Source organism: Bos taurus, chromosome 12 (genome assembly GCF_002263795.3).
Source record: "Bos taurus isolate L1 Dominette 01449 registration number 42190680 breed Hereford chromosome 12, ARS-UCD2.0, whole genome shotgun sequence".
NCBI lineage: Eukaryota > Metazoa > Chordata > Mammalia > Artiodactyla > Bovidae > Bos > Bos taurus.
In genome coordinates, this window is record NC_037339.1 from 35,567,448 (window position 1) to 35,583,915 (window position 16,468).

General features: G+C 39.1%; 2 protein-coding genes across 10 annotated transcripts in view; one reads left to right on the top strand and one right to left on the bottom strand.

Annotated features, from left to right (window-relative positions):
- Nucleotides 1-15,406, top strand: part of ZDHHC20 (zinc finger DHHC-type palmitoyltransferase 20) — a 59,160-nt gene extending 43,754 nt beyond the window's left edge. For 3 of the 8 annotated variants that reach the window (XM_005213801.3, XM_010810802.3, XM_024999965.2), the window contains 6 exons: nt 3,023-3,155; nt 3,513-3,639; nt 7,536-7,625; nt 9,019-9,134; nt 10,386-10,463; nt 11,970-15,406. In XM_005213801.3, the coding sequence (XP_005213858.1) occupies nt 3,023-3,155; nt 3,513-3,639; nt 7,536-7,625; nt 9,019-9,134; nt 10,386-10,423 (504 nt within the window). In that variant the 3' untranslated portion in view covers nt 10,424-10,463; nt 11,970-15,406. Of the gene's footprint in view, nt 1-3,022; nt 3,156-3,512; nt 3,640-7,535; nt 7,626-8,621; nt 8,667-9,018; nt 9,135-10,385; nt 10,464-11,419 lie in introns of those variants that run through there. The other 5 variants (XM_005213802.3, NM_001076388.2, XM_005213804.3 and 2 more) reach the window with 5 other exon arrangements.
- Nucleotides 15,360-16,444, bottom strand: MRPL57 (mitochondrial ribosomal protein L57). Of its 2 annotated transcripts, none has more exons than NM_001034787.2 (2): nt 16,394-16,444; nt 15,360-16,287 (listed from the first exon to the last, which is right to left on the bottom strand). In NM_001034787.2, exon 2 carries the CDS (start codon nt 16,280-16,282, stop codon nt 15,974-15,976), a length of 309 nt encoding a protein of 102 aa, NP_001029959.1. In that variant the 5' UTR covers nt 16,283-16,287; nt 16,394-16,444; the 3' UTR covers nt 15,360-15,973. The 2 variants fall into 2 exon arrangements, with proteins under 2 accessions (NP_001029959.1, XP_010809105.1); XM_010810803.4 differs by having other exon boundaries at nt 15,827-16,312.
- Nucleotides 16,445-16,468: the final 24 nt, after the last annotated feature.

The window sequence follows — 16,468 nt, forward strand, 5'->3', positions numbered from 1 at the left end:
TCCCACAACTAAGACCTGGCACAGCCAAATAAATAACTGAAAGTATTTTTTAAAAGCAAGGTATCACCTTATACCTGTTAGAATGGCTAATAACTAGTTTTGACAAAGATTGGGAAAAAAAAGAACCCTTGTGTGTTGGTGGGAATGTAAATTAGTGCAGCTATTATGAAAAATGGTATGAGGAGTCCTCAGAAAATTAAAATTAGAACTGTTGTATCACATGATCCAGAAATTCTGCTTCTGGGAACATATCCAGAGGAAACGAAATCACTGACAAAGATACCTGCACCCCTGTGTCACAGATTATTTACAACAGCCAAGACAGGAAAACACTGAGGTTTACATTGGTGGATGAAGAACTTGTGATATAAATATGCCGTGGAGGACTTCACTTTTAGTTCAGTGCATAAGAATCCGCCTGCCAATGCTGGGGACAGGGGTTCAATCCCTGGCTCAGGAAGATCCCACGTGCCATGGAGCAGCTAAGCCCGTGTGCCACAACTGCTGAGCCCATGTGCTGCAGCAGTTGAATCCCACACATCTAGAGCCTGTGCTCCCCAGCCAGAGAAGCCACCGCAAATGAGAAACCTGTGTACTACAGTGAAGCCCCCACTCACTGCAGCTAGGAAAAGTCCATGCACAGCAGCAAGGAGCCGGCACAATCAAGAATAAACAAAATTTTTAAAATGTGCAGTGGAATATTCTTCTACCATAAAACAAGGAAGTCTTGCCATTTATGACAACTCAGATGGACCTTGAGGGTGTTATATTAATTGAATCAAGTCAGAGAAAAACAAATACCATATTATCTAACTTATACGTGCAATTAAAAAAAAGCCTCATAGACAAAAAGAACATTTTGGTGGTTGTCAGAAGTATGGGGTAGAGGATGGGTAAAATGGGTGAGGGTGGTCAAAATAAGTCTGGAGATGTAATGTCCAACATGGTGACTGTAGTTAATAAGTATATTTGAAAGTCTTTAAGAGTTAGAGTTGGAAAGATCTCATCAGAAGAAAAAAGATTCTGTGACTGTGTGGTGTTGGACGTCAGCTAGACTTCTGCAGTTATAGATGTGTATGGAATCGTTATGTTGAGCTCCTGAAACTAATGGAATGTCATGTTAGGCCTCAGTAAGAAGGTAATAGTTGACAAAGATATGACAGAACTTAATGGATATCTGAGAGAAGAACATCTCAAACAGAGGAAGCATGTATACTTTAGAGTCAAGGCCTAAGAGGAGGAGCCAGTGCCAGGAGGCTCGTCTTGTGAGGCTGAGCCAGAGGGAGGCTGGTGCAGCCTAGGAGGAGGCCTGAGGGGAAAGGGCCTTCAGGGGTGTTGCCAGGGTCAGAGTGGGGAGCAGAGGAATGAGGCCATCTGACTTCCTCAGGGCCCCTCTGGTTGCTGTGCAGGAACTAGACCACATGGTAGGTGAGGGCACCTTTCCCAAGGCTACTGCCCACCAGTGAGGTGGGACAGAAGGAACCAAGTCTGGTTTTCAGAAACCATTCATCAGAAGTTTTTTAAAAAGCTATGTGCTAAGCAAAATTAATTTTATTCTTTCCTGGATACAAATCTATTTTAAAAATTTCGTGGAAGGGTATGTAAAGTGTACCCTAAATGTGCTTGGAGAGCGGAATGTCCTTGTCTTTTGTGTTTTCTTGAGAAAATGTCATCAATGACATTTAAAGAGCAACAACTTGGTGACCCTTTGAGACTTGAAAGGTTTACACAATAGTGCGCAGGATAATTTTGTGTAAAAAGTGGTTTCTTAATACACTGTCTCTATTTGTACAAGCTTTGCCGCAGGAAATCTACAGAGAGTTGTCCAAAGGTAAAATACATTATTGCCATGACATTCTTGCCATCTTTTTTTGTGACATTTATAGTGAATATGTGTAATACTCATTTGCTTCTCAAGATGGGGGAGATAGAAGAATCACTTGTATTTAAAAGGAGTTGTGTTTCCTCTATAAGACAAGAAGAAAAGATGGGTGTCAGAAATAGCTAACGCTAAAAACCTACCACTTAGCCTGGCTTCCCTGGTGGCTCAGATGGTAAAGAATCTGCCTGCAGTGCAAGTGATGTGGGTTTGATTACTGGATTAGGAAGATCTCCTGGAGAAAGGAGTGGCAACCCACTCCAGTATTCTTGGCTAGAGAATTCCATGGACAGAGGAGGCTGGCGGGCTACAGTCCATGAGCTCACGAAGAGTCAGACATGACTAAGCAGCTAACATTTTGACTTCACTAGCCTATGAACAGTGTTTAAGTCAAGCAGGAGCAGCTCGTGTTCTTTGAGGCTGTGGTTGGCCTGTTCTGTGAGAGTGACTGCCCAAGGCGTCGTCTTCTCCCCTTGCTAGATCCCCACTTCTAGGTGAACATGTGCTTCTGTTGAGATGAATATGACCATTGGGATAGGTAACGGAGTTGCTGTTTTCATTCACTAGTACCTTGTGGCAAATTTATATACCAGAATTGGGAATTACCAGGAAAGGCTCTGTAGGAATGCGCAGGTAGGCATGGAAGCAGCTCCAGGGAAGCCTGTTCCCAGTATGTTTATTCCAAGAACAGAGACTAGGGAAGTCCAACGAGAGCTTTATCACAGCTAGCTTCTGGTTAGCAGCATACATAACTACCACAAGCAAATATTTTAGCTTAGATGGAGAAAACCCTCATGTATCCTAGATTTGGGGGCAAGCTTAAATATATGTATAAACTGTAAAAGAAAAATGTTGAGTAAAACGTTCATCTTTTTATTACTGAAAGTGTTGCTAAAATTTAAGAGCAGTTTTTAAAGTGACTCTTCCTGACATGTAAGCAAGCCCCTTTGGTAATACCAGCTCTCTGCTTTGGGACATGTTGCTTTTGGATGTATTATCTAATTTATTTTATTACTTCTCATACCTGGCTTTTTTTTTTTTTTTTTTGGTGAATTCAACAGTCATTAAAAAGAATCAAATAATAAGATTACATTTTAGAGGTTGACTATTCTCGAAAGTAATTCGTCTCTTCTCTTTCCTCAGAATGAACTCACAGATACACGTGCAAAATTCCACGTACTTTTTCTTTTCTTTGTGTCTACGATGTTCTTCATCAGCGTATTGTCACTTCTTAGCTACCACTGCTGGCTAGTTGGAAAAAACAGAACAACCATAGGTAAGTAGGTTACATAAGAACTTTAGAACTGTGCCATAAGCCACACAGTAGGAAGTTCATACATAATGAGTGAAGTTGCAAGAGATAGAATATATATATATATATATATATATATATATAAGGTATATTGAACATACTTCAGTAGATTTTATAAAGGTGATGAAGTATTCAGAGGTTATATGTTTTCCCAGAAAAGTTTTAGAAACTCATTTTTAAGTGTTACAAATATAGTATTTATTTTAAATTATATTTATAGTTTTTGATATCAAAGACATAAAGAAAAAAAAATTGGTAGTTTTCTTCCATCTTATAATTTTCAAATAAGTTAACTCTTCTTTTTTAAATATACCCAAACAGAATCATTCCGTGCACCCATGTTTTCATATGGAACTGATGGAAATGGTTTCTCACTTGGATGCAGTAAAAACTGGAGGCAAGTCTTTGGCGATGAAAAGAAATATTGGCTGCTTCCAGTATTTTCAAGGTAGCTTCTAAAATGCGTGTCTCAGATATTATGGAATCTATGACAGTCTCTCTCTCGTTACATGTCTTAGGATTCAGAAAATCCAGTATATTATGACATTATGAGCCTTGAGAATGAAAACTCAGAATATCTTGATTACATAAGTATTTTGTTTTTCATATTTCTTTATGGATAAAGGAGAGTTTGGGCATATATTTTAGTGAGAATTAGGGGGGAAAAAAGATGATTCATAGAAAATAATAATCACTCCATATCCTTCAAAATGAAAATAAGTTTTTGAAGTAAAGAATCATAAGAATGTATTAGCCATATCTTCAGAGATTTTTCCAGTTCAGTTCAGTTCAGTCGCTCAGTTGTGTCTGACTCTTTGCGACTCCATGAATTGCAGCACGCCAGGCCTCCCTGTCCATCACCAACTCCTGGAATTCACTCAAACTCACGTCCATCAAGTCGGTGATGCCATCCAGCCATCTCATCCTCTGTCGTCCCCTTCTCCTCCTGCCCCCAATCCCTCCCAGCATCAGAGTCTTTTCCAATGAGTCAGCTCTTCGCATGAGGTGGCCAAAGTACTGGAGTTTCAGCTTTAGCATCATTCCTTCCAGGTTATATAATATGTTGTATCTTAAATCAAAGAAGACCCAACACATAATGCAGTTTTTACCTCAAATTTAAATGAGAATATGTGCTCAAAATGATTCATAATTTCCTTTTCTCCCAAATTTTCAGCCATCCTATGCCATCCATATACAAAAGTCATTATAAAAAAGGAAAAAGTATTTGAAATTCAAGTACCATATTTATAAGTGCTGTGGGTTCCTTTTTCTTTTTTCCCTTAATTAACCGTATTGCTTATTATTTGCTTGAAAATGACATATTTGCCTTCTTTTTCTTTTTTGCCACACCATGTGGAATCTTAATTCCCTGATCAGGGACTGAACCTGGGCCCTGGCCGTGGAAGTACAGAGTCCTAACCATTAGACTCCCAGGGAATTCCAAATTGCCTTCATTTTTGAAAGGCATTTTTGCTTGGTATAGAATTGTAGATATTGCTTGCATTTTTTCTGATGAGAAGTTTGTGGATATTATCTTTTTTCTATTTGTGTAATATGACTTTTTTCTCTGCCTATGTTTAAGATTTTGTTTACCTCTAGTTTCATACAATTTGTTTATCAGTAGTTTCATGCAAATAATGTCATTTTCTTCATGATTCTTGTGCTTAGGATTGTTGAGCTTCTTGGTTCTGTAACTTAAACTTCCATCAAATTTGGAAAAATACCTTTAACCACTGTTTCTTCAAGTATTTCTTCTGCCACCCCCTTCCCACATCACTGCAGGGGCTTCAGCTGCATGTCTGCGGCCAGCTGGAGTCTCTGCCTCAGCTCACTGGTGGGCAGCTCACTTCTCGTTCAGTCTTCTTCCTGTATTTCACCTTGAAGTGCACCAGTCTCTTCTGTGTGCTTTATCTATTTTCTCTCATATTCAGGTTTTTCCACTCTGACAGACTTATTTTTTAAGGTTATTTTCTCCTAAACAGAAATTTCAGTGTTGGCAGTTGGTTTTTTTGGCTCGTGTGTTTTTTTTTCTCTTCTTTAAAGATGTTGTTCCTTTATCCTCTGGCTTATGCTGTTTGTGTCAGTAAATCAGCCTCCCTCTTATTAATACCTTTATTCTACTGTTTGTACAGCCACACCTCAGTGATAGTGCAGGTTTGGTTCCCAGCCCCCACATAAAGCAAGTATCACAATAAAGTGAGTCATATGAATTTTTTGGTTTCCCAGTGCATATAAAAGCAATATTTACACTAACTATAGACTGTTAAGTGTTTGATAACATTATATCTTTTTTAAAAAAGGACAATGTACACACTTTGATTTAAAAATATTTTATTGCTAAACACTGCTAATCATTATCTAAGCCTTCAGCAAGTCATGATCTTTTTGCTAATGGAGGGTTTGAAATATTCCAAGAATCACCAAAATGTGACACAGAGATGCAAAGTGAGCAAATGCTGTTGCAAAAAATGGCACTGGAAGACTTGCTCAGTGCAGGGTTGCCTCAAGCCTTTAATTTATAAAAATCACAGTATCTGCCAAGAGCAGAATGAAGCACAATAAAATGAGGTGTGCCTGTAAATTACTCTGTCTCTCTCCCCCTCTGGCTCCTTAAGATTCTGTCTGAATCACTGGTTACAAGTGGTTTGCTTATTATGTTCTTCTGTATGCGTTTCCCTATGTTTATCCTCTTTGGAGTTCATTAGGCTTCTTGGATCTATAAATTTTTAAGTTTTCATCAAGTCTGAGTAATTTTGATATAATTTTCTATTGTTTTTGCTGCCTGCTTCCCTCTTCCTGTGCCCTCCCCCCACTAGCTTTTCAGGTTCTTCTTAAACATTCCTTGAGACCCACTGGTTGTGGCTGTTGTCCCTCTCTTTCCTCTTCCATCTTTCTTCTTTCTTTGCTTCAGGTTAGATAGTTTCTACTATCACATGTCTGTGAGTTCACTGATCTTTTCTTCTGTAATGTCTACTGTTAAACTCATCTAGTGAGGTTTTTTATTTCAGATTTTAGATATATATATATTTCAGCTTCAGAAGTTCGATTTGGTTCTTTCTTCATGTCTTACATTTCTCTTCATTTAAGTCTATGTTTCAGATTTTCATGGTCATTTCTAAACCTTTTCTGTTGATTTTTTTTTAATGCTAGTAATTTTTGACTGGATGGTGGACATTTCGAATTCTGAGTATTTAAAATTTGTCCTTTAAAGAATGTTGGATTTTGTTTTGGCAGACTGTTAAGTTACTTGAGTTTCAGCTGAGTCCTCCTGAGGCTTGTTTTAACCTTTGCTAGGTTGGTGTAGAATAGTGTTTTCTCTCAGGCAAGTTAATCCTACAACAGAGGTGAGAGCCCACTGGGGTCCCCGCCAGATCCTGGTGTTCAGTGCGGTCTCTCTGCTCTGGCGGGTCAGCGTGGACACTGGCAGTGCGCTGCGGCTCCAGTGTGCAGTTGCTCTTTTCCCAGATTCACACGCGTGGCTGAGAATTCATCTCAAGGCTCAAGTAGATCCCTGTGCAGATTCATGGAGCCCTTTATCTGCACATCTTCCTCTCGCTCAGCTCTGTCCCCTCAGCTCAGTGAGACCACCTTGCCCTGTTTGCCAACACAACCCCTCCGCACCCCTACCCACTGGTGCTCAGGCTCTGGCAGAAACTGCGACTCCTTGGCTGGCTTCACTTCTCTTAGACACCACAGTTCTGTGTGGCCTGTTAGGAAAACAGTTGTCTGTCAACTGTTTGAAAGCAGGTCAAATCTTCCCATTAATCCATCTTGGCTGGAAGTGGAACTCCCTACTGGACACAGTTTTGATGTTTTAAGAATGTGGAAATGAGGCATAGCTGTACTTTTTTAGATTTTCTTTTCTTTTATTCAGTGATATATCCCTAACATTTAAAATGTTACTTAGAAAAAAAAAAAAATAAATAAAATGTTACTTAGACCATCCAATAAATATTTGTTTAATGAATGTTGTTGAATGAATGAATATATGGAATTTACATCTTGAATTTCAATTTGAGCATCTGTGATATCTTAAATGATTGTAACAGGCAAGTCAGTTATCCAGATGTTTGAATCTATTGTTTAAGTTATCATAACTTTACATCATCATAATTTTAATAGTCATAGAAGATATTGTTTTTAATTGCATGTAAATTATAAAAGAAAGACTTCCTCAGTGAAGTCTAATAACCCTCTGAATTAGAAATCTTAGAAATTATTCTCTGAAATGACAAGTTACAATAATCTCTTTATACCATGCTTCTGAAAAATAGGTGTTAAATTTGACCACTTTGATTTAACTTGACATGATTAAATTATCACTGGTATTTTTCATTATTGCAGCCAGGGTGACGGCTGCAGTTTTCCGACTCGCCTTGTGGGGACGGATCCAGAGCAAGCTTCTGTCTCAAACCAAAGTGAAAGTGCCAGAAGGTGTGCTTCTTGTTGTTAAGTTTTTCAGAATTCATTGTAAAGCAATCTCTGTGTGTGTGTGTGTTACACTTAGATAAATACAGTAGGAATGTGGCAAGCCGGCAGAGACAGGAAAGATAAAATTCTGTTCAGGTTTTTAACTGAGGGTCAATGTATGCATACAGCTGATATGTGTAGGGTAACCATTCAAACTGGAACACTTTGAGAGTAAGAAAATGAATGCCTGCTGTTAGTAGTTGGGCCAAGACAGGCTCGTGTCACTGGAAGTGTCTGGGCAGAGAAGGAATCATGGCTCCCCCACCTGTGCTGCGTCTTCCTGGAAACAGAGACTCTTTTGAGATTTGATTATGTTGGTTTCTATCAGTTATATTTTCAAAGAAGTTAGTCATTGTTCTATTCTCCATTTTATTTTGATAAACAGATTTTAACTGGACTGTGAAAATAATATGAATGAGGACTCAAAAATACAAATACAAAATTTTTTCTTATTCATCTTAGAGGAAATTTTCTCAAGAGTTTGTATGGCAAGCACACTGATTCATAAATTCAGAGAAATAGTTCATTTTAGATTAAATTTTAAAGAAGATAGAGGTACCTCTGTCAAAGTGAAACACTTGAAATGTATTTACTCCAGAAATAAACTGTGGGGGATAAGGGGTCATTGATTACTTTTGTTAAAACATGGGCCTTAGAACCTAGAACCTAAGGCCTTGGGACCTCACAGCTCTAACAGTTACTGTGGGCCTGTGGGCCTTAGACAAGTTAGTCTGAGCCTCAGCTGCCAGCTCTGTGAAAGGAGGATTCATCCTATTTCCAGGGTTGTTGTGAAGCTGGCGATTATGAAAGCACCTAGCACAGTGTCTGGCCCATAGTGCATACCCCAAAATATTAGTTCCCTTTTCTTCCTTCTTGTGTTCCTCCACCCCTTCCCTCCCTGGATCTCGTAGCTAGAAAAATAAGTCTGCACTGAATCACTGAATCATTTTTCCCCCTTAGATCTATACTGCAGAGGTAGAAAGCAGAAAACTTGGGAAATGACAGGTAATTTTTTGTCCTGGCCACAGACCTAGATCCTCACCTGTTCTGTGCTACCTTACAGCTCTTGATTAACATTAACATGTTAAACACATTTCAGATTGGCCTCTGAAGCTGTTTTTCTTTTGCCTAATTGTTTTCATTGGCAGTGCTGAGTACAGATTCTTGGGTCTAGGGAGCCATTTAATTGGGGGTTGGGGGCATATTTTTCTTTTGAAGATGGAATTTTTTCAGAGTGCTGAGATCTCATGCGTTGCCCTTACGTATTTAGGAAAAGGAATACTAATTTGCTGCTTATTAATTAAATACCCTTAATCGAGCATTAAACTCTTTACTGAATGATTTGCTCTTCTTTCAGTATTGGCTCAAATCAGCCCTTTCCTATCAAACCGCTTAGTGAATCAAAAAACCGCCTGTTGGACAGTGACCCTCAGTGGCTGGAGAGTGGATCTGAAGAAGGTGTTGGCGGATCAGGTAATATTTGTCATCTGAAAACATTACTTCATCTGCTTAAAATTAAAACCACCAGACTTAATAAATGTGGAAAAAGCAAAATACACTATGTGATATTTTAAAATACTAAAATATTTGAAACTTTTTAATAAAATGTCTACTTTGTAGGCTGTTAGTGTTGACTTGGAACTTTCACGGAAGCGAGGGTTCAGTGAGAAGTGTAGTGACTGCTGCTGTGTTTTTGGTTCACAGTTTTTTGTTTTTCTTTGTTGTTATCCAGCCATGTATTTCATCACCTCAGATGTAGAAAGTTGTTTAGGCACCGTATTCTGGATAATGTTTAAACAAGGTTATTCTTTAGGGTCATAGTTTTTGCTTATTTGAAAATATTTTTTTTTTAAGCCTTTATTGAACTCGTTACAACTTTGCTTCTGTTTTGTTTTGGCTTTTTGGCCACAAGGCATGTGGAATTTTAGCCCCCGACCAGAGATCTAACCCACACCCCCTGCGTTGGGAGGTGAAGTCTTTAACCACTGGACCACGAGGGAAGTCCCCGAAAAGATAATAATTTTGGAATGCCTTGTACTCTTTGGCTGTCTTTTCTTAGTATAAAAAGAGTGCACTGAGTATATTTTAACCTTTTAGTGATGACTCTTAATCATTTCATGAATTTGTGGATACGTTCTAGAACAGTGGGTAAGATAGAAGTGGGATTTTGAGTCAGGCCTGGGTTTATAATAGGTAGTCTGACCATTTACTAGCTTTATACATATCTGTGGTTCTTAATAACACTAGTAATAATATTCTCCTGGCACTATAGGAAAATGGACATTCAGATCCATTTGTAACTAACAATCAATTTGTAACTAACTGTAGGAAAGAGCCTTGAAAACTTCTTGTCAGAATTTCTGACTTCTTGTTGATTTGGCTTTAAGCAGCATTTAAATTCTCTTAACATCATTAAGGCCTTCATCCAGATTATTCGCCCCTCAGTATGAAGTCAAGGGAAAATCAGGTTTTTGGACTTGAAATGACTGCTGCTAAACATCTTTAGAGCCAGTGGACATTTTCACCTAGTGTGAAAACCAGACTTGCAGATCTTAGCACTGCTTTCCTTCCTTCTGGGTTCTAACAGCAGACAGATGGTTGGCACCAGAAGCCTATTTAGTGCTTACGTAAGACTTGCTTTTACCGTGATCATCAATGTTACCATTTAGTTAGGAACCTAATACTTCGTTTTCTGTCATGTCATATATAATTATGTGCTTACAGGGACAAATAACCATGTAACAGTGGCAATAGAAAACTGAGTACCACTTGTTCATAACTAACCAATTGAATAAGAGCAAGGTAAGACAGTATAAAGGTAATTTCTCCAAAAATTGCCCTTTATTTGCATGTCATACTCTCAAAAGAGTCTGTAGTTGAGTCTTTCTCATTCTTTCCATTATGGTATCAAATAGCTCAGGACAGATTGAAAGGTCACAGCTGCCTACCTCCCGGTTTTCTTCCCTTTCCTAGTGCAGTCTTACTGAATATTTATTGGTAGATTAATGAAGAAATGAATAAAAATTGTTTAGGATTGGTATATAGACAACTAACCTTTTCAGTAAATGGTACCTTATTAATTTATTTAAGGGGAAAAGGTGACTTTTGCCCAGTGCTGAAGAAATTTGATCCAGAGAAGAGTGACTAAGACTTAAGAGGTTCATTGATGTTGTTTACCTGGTAAAAGATGCAGCAGAAAGCAGTTCTCTGTAGCTAAGTACCCAGGCCAGTGATGCTGCCTCTGTGCCCAGCAACAGTAGCCAGAACAGGTTTACTTAAATAGGACTAGGAGCCCTTGTGAGGGCAGGGCTGACACTGACCCGCAGGGACACTGAGCTCTCGAGAAGACAGCTGTGCACGTGTCAGTGGAAGCTGAGCTCACTGGCTCAGAAGCATCATGTGCAGCTGTTAGGTTTTTTAAAACCTGCGTGTGGTGTTTATTGGTTACCTGTCGCTGCCTAACAAAGTATACACACTTAGCAATGTAAGACAACACACCTTTATTACCCCAGTTGTCCTGTTCTCATCTGTAATCTCATCTGGGACATCTGCTGCTTCATGGGTGTTTGTCACTAGCATTCAGTTCCTTACAAGGACCTGGAGCCCATGTGCACATCACCAGCCCTTGTCGGGGCTCCCAGCAGGCAGGGGGCAGCCCAAGCCACACGCGATAATGACATGTCACCGGCAGCTCCGGGGAGAGCTGGTCCTCCTCAGACAGGACTCCCGGTCCTGGCTCTGCACTCTTCTTCGTATAGGTGGAATGATGGCTGATGCTCCTATTTAAGAATCCTCACTGAAATTCCTGGTGGCTCAGATGGTAAAGCGTCTGCCTGCAATGCGGAAGACCCCGGTTCGATCCCTGGGTCGGGAAGATCCCCCTGGAGAAGGAAATGGCAACCCACTCCAGTACTCTTGCCTGGAAAATTCCATGGACGGAGGAGCCTAGTAGGCTACAATCCATGGGGTCGAAAAGAGTCGGACATGACTGAGCAACTTCACTTTCACTGAAATTCCCACAGACAGCCGGTAGCAATCTCCTCAGCTTAGGCCCGGGTTAACAGTAAGGGAAAAGTCTAAGCCTCAGCCTCTATTAAAATGCTCATGTGATGGCTTCAGGGAGACAGAGTGAGAGATCTGGCCCTTGTCTTCAGCTTCTAAAAACCTTTATTATTAAGAGCATATTAGCAGAATTAAAGTATTTATTATATTAGCAGCTTTATACCTTAGCCCGGAGAACTGTTTAATCAATCTTATTTTTAAAAATATAAAATCAAGTTTTAATAATTCAATTCTCTGGTTTTGTAGGTTTATAAAAACATATTGTGGACTGATATTTTCTGTTTTATTTGCAAGAAAATGATCAATGGGATGAAATAATTGAAGTATAAACGAAGATATATTTTTTAAAAAAGGAAACCTTTGTACAGATTGCTGGATCCACAGAAACACTGCTCCAGAGTGGGAAGATGCCTTAATCTTAAATGAGCCCATTTGTTCAGCATTGACTCACAGCTACAAAAGAGACTTCATTTTCCTTTGGAAGTAACATTTTCTCGTAATAACATGAGATGCCATAATATGAGCTATCAGGTCACATGTTAACATGACATATGCATTTTTTTGATACCTGGGTTACATTATTAGAGTTGTTTCTTAGTACCCATATAAATTTTCACTCTAGAAACACAAGCTAAAAACTTAAGTATATCTAGGTCAGGATGGTGGCTGAAAATGAATAATAATATGCAAATTACTGCTGCTTGTACTGTGTAAGAAAGAAATTAACTGCTTTTTTAAAAAAAGATTGGTGTTTGCTAATTTATAGTTAACTGTTTTATACTTTTCAACATTTTTAACAAAGATTTTTTTATTGTTGGCTATAAATTAACACTCAGAAGGATTTAGATACCTAAATATAATCATTTGGAGCACATTTGTATAATTCATTGAAGGCTTAGTTCTAAGCATTAATTAAACCATGTGTAGTTTTGTGCCCAAGGCTTAAAGAAAATTTGGCAGTGTAAGAAATTTTTCATTTGTGTTTGCTTTTAATGCACTTTTTTGTTGAACTTTCATGGGTATTTATACGGGTAGGGAAACAAAGGTTACATGTGCTATAGAAATACTGGACACAGTAGGATTGAGTTGAAGTGACTAGAAGAAAAAAGAGAATCTATAAGTAAGCTGTTAAAATATGTTTTCAGTGTTACCTGCTGTTGACTTTCAAATTTCAAGTAAATACTGATGTTTGCTTTGAAACTTTTTACATTAATCCCGTAACAGCTTAGACAGCAACTTAAAATGCATTTGAAAGGAGGGTAAAACTGTTCAGTGTAACAGTTAACCCTAGCCACTGTCAAGAAACAAATTCTCACCTGAGCAGTCATTCAAAACTTCCATTCTCTAAGAGGTGGATTTCACTTTTATATGCAGGATTTTAAATCTGACTTCCTAACAGCAACCCCTTTCTGCCTAGACGCTTATCCCCTTTTCCTTTTGAAGTCTAATCTACGTGACAGAAATTGCTGCATTAACTCTAAAGATTAGAATTCGTATCCTATAAGGAGGAACAATGTACTGATGGTACTCCTGTTTATACTGTTCAGTCAAAACGGATTGATTGCTGCTGGAAGTGGGTAGATTTTAACCAGCATCTATAAATATCCCAGTTCGTTTTCTCATCTGTAAAATGGGAGTGGGGGAAGGTCTGTTATAAATGATTTGGATGGGACAACCTTTAACATTCTTCGATTTCTAATTCTGCACAATACCTTACTTTACGTTTGTCCCACAAATATTTTTGGATGTCAAACAGTATACTAGGGATAGCTCTATAATTTCCTAATGTAGCATAAATCTTGTAGCCATCTATTGCAGGTTTACAGTTTACAGGATTTGTCTAACTTCATAGGCTATATTACTAGATTTTAAAAGGAAGTAATTTTTTTCCCCTTCGAACTAGAGGAATGAGTTAGCTTTGAAAATACAATTTGGAATACTATAATACGGCTTCTACCTTTATTTCAACATGGTAGTCTTAATAATCTTGATTCTAGAAAATGTTTATGAGAGTTAAGGGGTATCAGTTTCCAACCAGAAACATCACTTTTAGTCTGGCAGTTGCCTATTATAAGGAAATGGTAAATGTTTAAATGTATATGCCTGCTTTCAGAAATGTCCTCCTGATACTTCTTATGGACATTTCTATATTCAAGTCAAAAGATTTGCATGCACCTGATTAACAACTGAGGAAACTTAATTTTCCCCTTAACCTATCTCGGTGCTTTTTGGTCTTTTTGAGTTCTTTCAATTTCTGTCATTTAACATCATCTTTTTTAATAACATAGTATGCACCTTTTCAGAAATTTTCAGCTAAAGCCTTTGTTACCTTTGGTTTAATTAATTTATGGCCAGTGTCTGCCATGTTTTAAATAATAATTGACCAAGTTTATTCATACATGTTAATGACTATTCAGCAAGGGCCTGCAGTGGGATGGGAACCAAGGAAAGGCTGTCTCCTTGGTATTTCAGCTGCTACAGATCAGTGCTGCCAACCTTTGGGGTGAAATGGTCAAAATCGAAGCCCTGTCAAAATTTACTAGTACGATCTTTGTTGCTTCAAGCACTTGAACAGTTGTGATATTTAAGGAGAGGAAAGTTGAATTTCAGGTCTTGCCATTGCCATTAAAAACAAATTAAGACAGGAAACTTGGTTTTACCTGGGTACAAACTGACTTGAATATTCAGTACCTGAGACATCTGACCACTGTCACTGTGCCAAACCAAAGAGCAGCTGCAGCTTAGTGGTCACTAAACTTGCACCGCTTACAAAAGCAGTTTCATCTTTGCATGTGGAAGTTTTTTTTTTAATTGTTTTACATATTTAGTGGTTATGACCCAGTGTGTCCTAAGTTAATTGAACTTAGCTTAAATCAAATATGCAATGTTTACTTGAATTTTATTTCTGTTGAAAGCAGATTTTGACTGTTTGTCCCATTGCTTAAATTACAGATTTTCAGTTATGTGAGATTTCCCTTCCATCATCTTTAAAGCAGATGCGTATAAGGGCTTAGTGTTAGGATATGCGTATTTGCAGCGCTGAAGACAAATGACTTACAAATATGTTTTGCTTACATGTTGTTCTAGGACTAGCACTGCTATCAATGCAAAGTATTTTTAACTAACCTGTTGAGAAATTAACCATATTTTTGCATTTCAGCCAAAATAAAGACCATATTTAATATTCTGATACAGCTAATATGTAAACCTGAAATCATGTTTCATATGATCTGAACTGTATTTTCCAATTTAAATTTAAAATGCAATATAGATTCAGAAAGGTCCATATTTTTCTAACGACTTCACTTTATATTTTGTTGAGTTGCATAAAGCAGCAAGGAACTGTATTTGTATTAAAAGCTTCAGAAAGTGATTAGTTGAGTTTATCATATTTGTACGATTGCAGATGAGTCTATGCCCATAAGATGGACACTATTTTAAGGTGATCTTTAATGTTTTTATATAAAAAAATTTGGAATACAGTTTGTTTTTACTTATCAAGTCCCATAAGTCTTGTATTTGTTTCTCATGAGTGTAACCCTGGACCATGACTTTGATATCTTTGCTTTTTTGTCTTTGGGTGGCCTAACCTACATTAACGTGAAGGTTGAACATTTTAAAACTTTTCTCCCGAAATCATGATGATGATTTACTTTATTAATAAATAAAGTCCTGTATTTGAACAGTTGTTGTTATTGTTATAAACTGGTATTTACAAAGTGAAAGAATAGCTATGATTTTTGCCATCTTGAAAATCAGGTAACATACAGTGTTGAGTTAGAAATAAGAATCTACTAATTTTCTACTATTATTTTCTAAATAATCTAATAACCACAAGTATTACTTGACTGTGACAACACTGTAGCTTACCTAGGCCAAAGATACAGATGGGTTTATCAAAAAAGCTTTAATTCAGCTTTTACTAAACGTAATTTTCAGTTGTCCACTTTTAGAGGTAAATCTCAGCAGAAAACGTTATTTCCTTGAGTCTGTTTAACTGAAAAAGCTCGTTTTTTCCATTTGCGTTTAGTCAATTATTGTTGACAGAAGGTACGGCTGCGTGATCAAACCCCAACAAGAATCTCGCACTGACGCCCAAAAAGCACAGTTGGTAGCTTTATTGCGGCTTCGTACAAATGACGTTTGTGTCGCTTGTGACGCAGGCCATGCCTGCACCGTCCCTTAGGGACGGACGAGCCCCGCCTGCGGGCAGTGGAGCGTGCGGGGCCGGGGGCCGGCGGGGCTCACGGTCAGGACCACTTCCTGGTGACGTTGAGGTGGTCGAGTTGGTCCTCCAGCCGACGGTGCGCGGGGAACTTGGCGGCCTGCGCCGCCTTGAGCGCCTCGAAGGCGGCCGCCCTGCGGGCCGCCGCGTGGCCGCGCTCCTGCTCGGCCGTGAGGAAGGGCCGGCTCAGCCAGTAGTGGTTCTCCGCTTCTATCTCCAGGCGACGGATCATGTTCTGCTTCGCCAGTGCCGACACGGTCCGCGGCCGCCGGTGCTTCCCGATCCACTGCCGGCCGGGAATGCGGCCGCGGCACAGGAGCGCGGTCAGGAACATGGCGCCTGCCGAGGGAAAGAGAAGAGATGACTGCGCGATGGATGCGGGAAAAGGGAGAGGGGAGCTCCGCCGCCTCCCGCAGGCCACCTCACGCCGCGCCGCCCCACTCACTCGCCGTGCGTTCGGGGCGCGCTCCGCACCACGGGGAACGACGCCGGAAGTGGGATGCCGGAAGATCCCAGTCCG